This window comes from Corticium candelabrum, chromosome 2 (genome assembly GCF_963422355.1).
Source record: "Corticium candelabrum chromosome 2, ooCorCand1.1, whole genome shotgun sequence".
Classification (NCBI taxonomy): domain Eukaryota; kingdom Metazoa; phylum Porifera; class Homoscleromorpha; order Homosclerophorida; family Plakinidae; genus Corticium; species Corticium candelabrum.
Window position 1 is genome coordinate 10,996,820 of NC_085086.1, and position 10,097 is coordinate 11,006,916.

The 10,097-nt window shown below is 41.0% G+C and overlaps 1 protein-coding gene across 1 annotated transcript; it reads left to right on the top strand.

Annotated features, from left to right (window-relative positions):
• Positions 1-3,992: 3,992 nt before the first annotated feature.
• LOC134176557 (uncharacterized) lies at positions 3,993-5,858 on the top strand. Its single transcript, XM_062643225.1, has one exon. It carries the CDS (start codon positions 3,993-3,995, stop codon positions 5,856-5,858), a length of 1,866 nt encoding a protein of 621 aa, XP_062499209.1.
• Positions 5,859-10,097: the final 4,239 nt, after the last annotated feature.

Genomic DNA, 10,097 nt, shown 5'->3' on the forward strand with positions numbered 1-10,097 from the left:
CCTAGTGAAAGTAATACCCAAATGACTCCATGAAAAGGACTGGTAGACAAAACTATAAACATGAAATCGACGTTAAATCAGTTGTAATATAATAGTTTCTTCGTGTCTTACTGTCTTTAGAAGGTTCGTTGTAGTACGTGTAGTGTGTATCCATATCGATTATTGTCTGCATAATTGCGTCATCATCAACAAGAGAAGTACTTCTACTTTCTTTCTTCATGGTCTACTAGAAAACAAATCGCAAATCAGCTGTGTTCACGTGTCCTTGTAACCAACTGAGATGGCTACACTGTACTGTACCAAAGTATAGAACAGTTAGCTAACACGTGGTCGCTTTGCTAATTAGTAAACGCCCCTTCAGATGCTCATGTGAGTGCAATCGCTTTTCACGTGAGAGCACGCAAACTGTCTAGCAATGCTCCATCTACTGTACTTACATCAAATCTTAAATGCAAAGTTCAAATGCAGAGTTAGCTTTGTTAGTAATTAAATCACACGCACGCAACAATTTAGTTGTAGTACGTCTTTACATGCAACCCAATGCATCTGACTCTTCAGGTCTAGTATCATGCAGCAAACAACATGTGAAAATGTGCTACATTGAATTTCAACAATTAAACTACAATACATTTAATATAAATTTAGAGATATGTGCTAACATATTGTACATACCATATGAATACCGATAATTAAAAGTCATGCTTGTGTTCAAACATTCTTACTGAGCATGCACATATTGTCAATCTAATCAGCAAAGCTTGCAAAATACGACTACACGCATTGACATGTATACAGTTAGTCTAGCTGTTGTAACGGTTGCTCTATCCGACGGCAAATATTTGCTAGATAGTTTCACTTGAATCATTGGGAGTCGGCAGGAGTCTGCTCTGATCAGAATTCCAAGCACAAGTTTCTTCAGTATTGCAATCATCATCATCTTGGTGAACACATCGAACACATGGAATACAGCTGCAACATTCAACTCCTCTAATGTGATCATCACGGTACTTGGAACTGTTTTGTCTCACAGATATGTCGCGTCTCCAACACTTGCATATTAAATGTAAACAGTTTTTTCCTGTTAGAGTGTATATGAGAGGATTAGCTGCTGGACTGATTGAGATGAGCAAAACACTCGCCACAGTCAAATTGTTCGCCCAAGAAACCCTAAAGTCAGTAAAGTCCATCCACTGCAATACAGTCACAGGAATACAACAGAAAGTGTGTAAGAAAACAATTCCATTCAAACGCCATTGCATGTCACTCTGTGTTATGTTTGCTTGAGAAACTGCTTTAGGTCGCTTTAGGCACACCAAAGAAGAAGAACAGCACATGACAATATAAGAATAGTATTTAGACACACTGTGATTCTCTCACAAAGTGAAAGTTACCATGATCATAAAATGTGGTAATTTCTGCAGTGATTTTCATTCGTGATTGTAGTATGGTTTCTATGTCTTTGTGAATCAGTTTTATTGAAGCAAAGCAAATTTTCGTTTGGCTGTGGCCAAATAGAGCTTTCAAAAATTTCAACAGTTTGTTCAGGTCCAGAGTAAATATTAAAAAATGTGTCATTAAAACTGTCTGAACCAAACGTCTGTCATACAATGGACAGACTATCATGAAGCCAAAATGAAAGTTCACCCCATTACAGGCAATTATAAACAAAACTTGGCATACGATTGTGACGACTAGATTATTCTTGCGATGCAGTGAACAGCAACTACGAGGACAACATTTGGTTATTGCTTGAAACAAGTAAACTGCAATATTGAAAGTTGCCCACTGAGCTGTGGAGAAAGTAAACCAAGACAGCCATGAACTTGCAGTGCACACATTACAAAGAGACATGTCCATCCAAAACTGATACTGGCGTACGTCAACTGAGCTGGCTAGATCAACAACCAAACTCTCGAGAAGAATCAAGTGAACACAATATACGAAGTCTGAAACTGCAAGCATGATGATGAGGATTGAGAGAGGAGACGATCTCTGACCTCTTATCTGTGTAAATCTCCACACCACTACCAATATGTTGCCAATAATTCCAAGTGAAAGTAACATCCAAATGACTCCGTAGAAAGGATCGCTGAACAAAACTATAAACATGAATGAACGTTATTACTTCAATAAACAGCATTACTATACTATTACATACCCTCTTTGGAAGGCTCGTAGTAATTGTATTCTGTGTAGTTTATTGTGTGAATGACAGTTTCGTCACCAACAATAGAGGCACGCCCACTATCTTCTATCATGGTCTAGGACAAAGCAAGTTGCAGATCAGTTGTATTGATGAACTAAACTCTTATAACTAACCAATTGAGACAACTACAAGATACCAATGTCCGAAACAAATAGCACGCCGTCGTTTCAGCCTCGAACTTCCAGACCAAAAAAGATAGCGGTCGCTTCGCTTTGCTAATTAGCCGAGCCCCGGATGTGGGTGCTAAGGGTGAGGTATGAGGTCTAGCCGACACCGTGCATACTCGATTAGCGCAGATGCAAATGAAGCTATTCCGACAAATGAGAAGTGGTGTCATTACCGACCAGTAGACTGTAATTAGAAAGCTGCAAAAACCAGTCCTGATAGAATGGGCCTTAGTTAATTAATTAAGTAAATTAATTAATTATTTAATTAATTAATTAACGAAAGTTAAAAGGAGGAGGGGCTGGCTGCACGAGACTACTACATAACGCTCGACTATGAACGGTACGAATGGTAGCCAGACTACTAACGCTGTCACTAGACGTCTCAAAAGTCGTATATCGGCATATAAAAAACGCTATTTATTCTCGCTTTTGTCACTCGAAGCAGCTACAACGACGATATTCATACCAAACGATTCGCTCTTGTCCGAGAAATTGCACTGTCCCAGCAGCTAGAACTGCGCAAACGCCACCCAGTAACATGTCAGCTGCTGTTACGCAATAATTAAAATTTCTACACGAGCTTCCAAAACGCCATGTTGTTTCGGTCATGTATGTATATGATAGCCTACATGTAATTATATACTTAAAAGTAATTATATACCTATATGTAATAATATACCTAAATGTAATAATATACCTATATGTAATTATATACCTATATGTAATAATATACCTATATGTAATTATATACCTATATGTAATTATATACCTATATGTAATAATATACCTATATGTAATTATATACCTATATGTAATTATATACCTATATGTAATTATATACCTATATGTAATAATATACTTATATGTAATTATATACCTATATGAAATTATATACCTATATGTAATTATATACCTATATGTAATTATATACCTATATGTAATTATATACCTATATGTAATTATATACCTATATGTAATTATATACCTATATGTAATTATATACCTATATGTAATTATATGCCTATATGTAATTATATGCCTATATGTATTTATATACCTATATGTAATTATATACATATATGTAATTATATACCTATATGTAATTATATACCTATATGTAATTATATACCTATATGTAATTATTTACCTATATGTAATTATATACCTATATGTAATTATATACCTATATGTAATTATATACCTATATGTAATTATATACCTATATGTAATTATATACCTATATGTAATTATATACCTATATGTAATTATATACATATATGTAATTATATACCTATATGTAATAATATATCTATATGTAATTATATATCTATATGTAATAATATACCTATATGTAATAATTTACCTATATGTAATTATATACCTACATGCATTTATATACGTACACGTAATTAAGCTACGAGCGTAAAAGAAGGACACCACAATTCTGATAAGATAAGTTCAGAGTGGGCATGCATGCACAGAGCATCAGAGTCGGGCGAAGCCGAAGCCACTAGCGAACAAATGAGAAGGGCAGAGGACATTGCACAAAAGGTGTATGACTTGCTGATGCTCTGGTAACTACGTGGAATCCCACGTTGAATGAAACGGGGGAGGGTCACATGCCTCGAACAGAAATGCACCCCTGTCACAAACGACATAGAGATGTGACCGACGAAGAGCAGGATTATGCTGAACTAATAGCTAATGTACAGAGGCATACGAAATGCTCAACGGCTTACTGTCTTCGCCGTGATAAACGTAAGAGGACCTCTGCCCTAGCAGGGGACAACGATCATGGCAGTGAAAACGAGTTACAGTGCCGTTTTAAGTTTCCCAAAGTCTTGTCAAGTAAAACACATTTTGAACTACAAGACAAGCAGCCAGAGCTTGTTACGCGGCGAAATGATTCTCGCATTAATGGGCATAACCGGGCTCAATTGACAGGCTGGTGGGCTAATGTTGACATGCAGGTGTGTGTCAATGCAGAAATGGTGTCTAAGTACATGACCAAATATGCCAGCAAGAGTGAAGGCATGTCTGAACCTCTAGAAAAGACTTTCGAAGTTATAATAGAGGACTTGAAGGACGATGATCATCCAAAGAAAGCCGTCCAAAAGCTAATGACAAGGTCTGTAGTAGAGCATGACTACTCGGCACAGGAAACGTGCCATCACCTTACGGGTGAGAAGTTAGTAGTATGCAGTAGAACGATTTTACGTGTAAACGTTGATGGTCAGCGTGAAGTCGATGTGCCACAAGATAAACAGGCTACAATTTCAATTGCCATGGACCACTACGTAAACAGGCCAAAAAGTAACGAATTTGAAAATCTCTGCTTTGATGACTTTGTCACGCAGTACGATTTCAAAAGGACGGGGCGTCTTGTCAAACGCAACAAAAAGGCTGTCATTCGTTACGTTCCTGAAGTAAAGGCTGCACTTCCAAATGATTTGGAAAAGTCTGAAACTTACTGCTCTAGGCAGCTGGTAAAATATAAACCTTTTCGGTGCCCAGAAGAACCGACCGCTGATTTTGGTGGTAGTGCAGTTGCTTCGTGGGAAGAATGGCAGGGCTATTGTTCTGACGACCTGACTCGTCGGATTTGTTTTGCTCAGGACGTTGAAAGGGCAACAGATCGCGACGAAGTAGAAATCGACCGTGACAATCTAGCACCCTGCGATGTTGATGAAAATGGTACGTGCAATAATAGATGGCACGCAGTAGAAGACTGGATGGTATTGTGTCAGTTAGATGCTGACTTTTCAGAATCTCAAGAGAACGAACAGGGTTCTGATAGTAATACCGATTGGACAGCATCTGCTGTGAATTTTCCTGATGCCCAGGAAGCCATAACATTTATTGCTCGTAATAAATCTGAACACGGTGTAGTTGATCAGAATGTTGACCTGTGCGACTATAATCCTGATTTCTTACTAGGCAATCAGCGATTTGCATATGACATTGTCAAATGCCATTTCGAAAAACTTAAGCAGGGTCTGTCGCCGGATCCACTTCGATGTGTCATATGTGGAACGGCTGGTACCGGTGAGTCGTATCTTATCGGATGCTTCCGTTCTCTACTCAGAGGCGCATGTTGTGTCGCTGCTCCGACAGGGGTAGTAGCATTTAATGTGAATGGTAGAACATTGCACTCTTTGTTAAAACTGCCTCTCAACTTTACGGCAAGTAATGAATTGCGTGGTCCTGCACTACAGAATCTGCAGGAACAGTTAAAGCAATGTCGTTATGTAATTATAGACGAAATGTCAATGATTGGTCGACGTCCGCTAGGCATGATACATCAGAGGTTGTGCCAGGCACGTCCTGACCATGCTACTGAACCTTTCGGTGGTATGTCCTTGGTACTGGTCGGAGACTTTGGACAGTTGCCTCCGGTGGGAGACACTCCACTCTATGTCGCAGATTCGAAGGGTATTTTGTCGAAATTAGGTAGAGCCATGTACACAGAATTAAGGAGTCGGTAGTGCCGACCGAAGTTATGAGGCAGGCCGGCAGTGATGATACTCAAATCAGATTCAGACAGACCCTTCTGCGACTAAGAAATGCTGCCGTCACTGAAAATGACTGGCAACTTTTTATGACCCGTACCATTGAGTCGGCACGGGTAAATAGAGAGAATTTGACACTGTTTTAGGTGGCCGAATACAACGTCGCTTACCTACGTCGGCTAGGCAGCTCTATTGCCTACATCAAGGCTATACACAATTGTGCTGAGGCCAAAAAGACCAGTGAAGCTGAAGCTGGGGGTCTTCATGCGAGTGTAGTCTTATGCGAAGGTGCCCGTGTTATGTTGTCCTCCAATCTGTGGACAGAGCAAGGGTTAGTAAATGGGAGCATGGGAACGATTGTGGCTATACTGTATCGTTCTGGTGGACCTCCTGACCTACCGATTGCTGTTGTGGTGCATTTTGACAAATACAATGGTCCCACATGGGGAGGCGAAAGATGCGTTCCAATTGCACCCATCAGTCGATTGTGGAGAACAGGAAATAGGGAGATGTCACGCCAACAACTTCCACTTAAACTGGCATGGGCAATCACAGTACATAAATCGCAAGGTCTTACTTTAGATCGAGCTGTGATTGACCTGGGTAAAAAGGAATTTGCCGTGGGACTTTCTTTTGTCGCTTTGTCACGTGTAAAACGTTTGCAAGACTGTCTTTTACAGCCGTTTGCTTTCGAGCGACTGAAGAGTCTTGCAAAAAATAAGAACGTTCAAGTGAGAAAGAACGAAGAGCGCAGGCTTGCAGCCAAACATTTAGAAAAAATTGGCATGCAATCACAAAGCCACTGTTTAGTGGGCAGCAGTCAGGGTAATGTTGACCTAATGGAAACTGGGTCATTGCACATTACTTGTGCGACTCCGAGGACGATACCCGCAATGTCAAATAGCGGTAGATGTCAGTCTTCACGCAGTGAAGCACACGATCTGCTCTCTGTACAAAATCGAGAAATTATTCAAGTAGGGGAAAGGGTTGATTGCCTATTCAAATGCTTTTCTCAAGCTCTTATGGGGTCACAACGATACCACCTAACTTACAGAGAGCAGATCGTAGAGTTCATGAGGGAACGCGCTGTTTCATTTGTTGTCTACGTAGATGGCGATTACAATGAACACGTTGAGTCAATGTCAAAGCAGGGTACATGGGGAACTGATGCAGAAATTATGGCGGCTGCCACCTACTTTGGCTTACCGATCCACGTTTTCTATCGAGCAGGCCAAAAGTGGGAATGGCATACGCATGAACCTCGGTTTTCTTTTCAGTTTCCTATGGATGTACCCGTTGACAGTATAGAGTTGGTCAACTATGATAGACAGCACTATGACCTGGTTCACGTGATTCAACGAGTTCCTTAGAAGGTACCTTACACGTGTTACTCTAGATAGTTTGCAGTCACTGCCTTTGCAAAGACATACAATTTGCCACTAAAGGCCAGTGAGGCCAACTGCCTCCCAGGTAATTTCATAGTTGATGACTAGCTGCTCTGTCTGAGCAACAGGTTCATTGTCATGCACACGTGGGAGCAGAGACTTGAACTTTGAGTGTGATTGGCTGAGTCAATTGACTTGGTGCACTATGATCGATCACTGTTCTGCCCAGGAGTTTCGGAATGGTGGTTGGGTATCTGCTGCATTAAGGGGCATGATTTATTTCAGACAAGAAAGCACCAAACAAAATGTATTTCACTATTGATGGTCTATAATCTGAAAAAACAGACTAAGAAAAGTGCAACTTCTGTCAACAGTCTGCCCAGTCTCACGTTTATACTATGGCAAGGATAGATGTCTGTCATCCATTGCAGCAAGTAAACCACTAGCATGGTCGGAACATGTGGAGTGATGGTCGGTGTTTGCTGAGTGATGGTCGGGCCTGACCACCTCCGACCACCGCGGGCAGAACCCTGATCGATCCATGCTAGCCAGAGGTCTCACAACACTTGCCGAATGTAATCAGCAAGTATTTACACACACAAATTCATAAACTTTTTATTATGAATCCGATCAACTTTTCTTATGGAATTTTTATCTTCTCAATTCTTTCCTCTTTCATACTGTTACTGCTGGCTTATCAAATACTGGTGAGATGTATGCTACATGTAATTGAGTATTATTGATATGCAACTGTCTCTGTGTTGTAGAGTTGTCTTTGAAATATTGGAAAGAAGCTAATTTGACTGGGTCTATTCGGCAACATTTTGGCATACACAATGGAATCTGATCAACTTTTCTTATGGACTTTGTCGTCTCAAGCTCTTTCCTCTTTGATATTGTTACAATACCGGCTTATCAAATATTGGTGAGATGTATGCTATAATTGAGTGTTACTAATATCTCAATTTCAGCTGTGTCGTACAGGTGTTTGAAGTATTGGAAGAAAGATACAATTTTGACCCACTTCTATGTGACTTACAACACCCCTCAACCTCAACATTCTGTACTGGGATGACCCGCGTGACCTCTCACCTGACACGACCCTCCTATTCTACAAGATCTGTTCAACTTTTCTTATGGAACTTTTTATCAGCTCAAGTTCTTTCTTCTTTCATATTGTCGTATTGTTGGCTTATCAAGTACTGGTGAGATGTATGCCAAGATGTGAAAAAGATCAACAATCGAGCTTAACCGGTCACGTGAGCGACAATTCAATAATAATACATTTTCCTTATAACATTTTGGACACTGCCATAGTCAATAGCATCCTTCTATTTGAACAGCTGAATCCCGATACGAAGATGTCCCATCTCGACTTTACACTGCTATCACACGTCAACTGGTACAGTTGTTTAGTGAATGTGGTTTTGTGCCACAGCCGATTCTTCCCGCTCCTGCACCTATTCCTACTGCTACTACTGCTGCTGAACTGTTGCCTGTGACTGCACCTGTTCCTGTTGTGACAACTGCTGCTCGGTCAACATGTACTGATCAGTCAGCATCTACGGAGAGGCCATTTAAGAGGCATCAACGATCTGTGGTTCCGGACATAATGGCACCACCACCACAGGTAGTTGTGATGCTACCACCTGCTGAGTCACAACCACAACCAGCAGTACAACCACAGTGATCTGGTGTGCCGCAACACATCAACAGGTAACACTAATGGCCATAACGTTCTGTTTACTCAGGCCAGGAACAGGCCTCGTTGTGGAGTGTGTAGGAACCTTTCAACCGCGTACTGTGAGGCATGCAAGCCGGCCCTCTACTGCTGCAGGTTGAATAACTGTTTCTACACCTACCACAACTCTAAAGATGCACAGGACCAGTTCTGGGAGATGAATGCGCAGACTAAGGCGTCCAGTTGGTTCATTGGCTAGGTCGTCATTTTCTCCCGTATTGGTTAGGTCGGGCAGGAGTGTGTAGTTTATAGTTTTTCCTTTCTCCTGAACTGGTTAGGTCAGGGCAGGAGTGTGTAGATTATAGTTTTTCCTTTCTCCTGAACCGGTTATGTTGGGACAGGAGTGTATAGTGTATAGTTTCCTTCCCTTTTCCTCCTGAACCGGTTAGGTCGGGGCAGGATCAAGAGTGTAGATTATAGGTTTTTTCTTTCTCCTGAAACGGTTAGGTCGGGACAGGAGTGTATAGTGTATAGTTTCCTTCCCTCTTTCTCCTGAACCGGTTAGGTCGGGGCAGGAGTGTATGGTTTATAGATTCCCTTCTCTGTGGGTGGCCTTGTGGGGGTGTCAGTCAAAATCCAGTCACACCTCCTCGTGGTGACCGATGGTAACAGCATCATCTTGTGCTGGCTAACGTGACTGGCACAGTTGCTGTAATTTCCACACTACATTCTTGATATCACAGACAATGATGATACAGTACTGAGTAGTACGTATAATTGTTTGAAATTATTTCTATAGCAATCGTGTGGAACTACAGCCTTCTTTTGTTGCATGAATTGTGAAAGCTAATGGATTGCATCCTAAGTGTGTTGCTGAGTTAGTCAGAGGTGCTGTTGGCAGCCCAAAACTGGTCGAGAGCTACTGAATGCATTTGTGTTGACTGTCTGTTCAAGTGTTGTGCTATGCTGTTCAAGTATGTCGATGTGATGTGCATACGCGTAAAGGTGTCGTGGTGATTACAGTGAACACATTGATTCAATGTCAAAACAGGGTTAATGGGAACTGATGCAGAAATTATGCCACCTACTTTGGCTTACCAATGCACATTTTCTGTCCCGCGGGCCCAAAGTGGGACGCATGAACCTCAG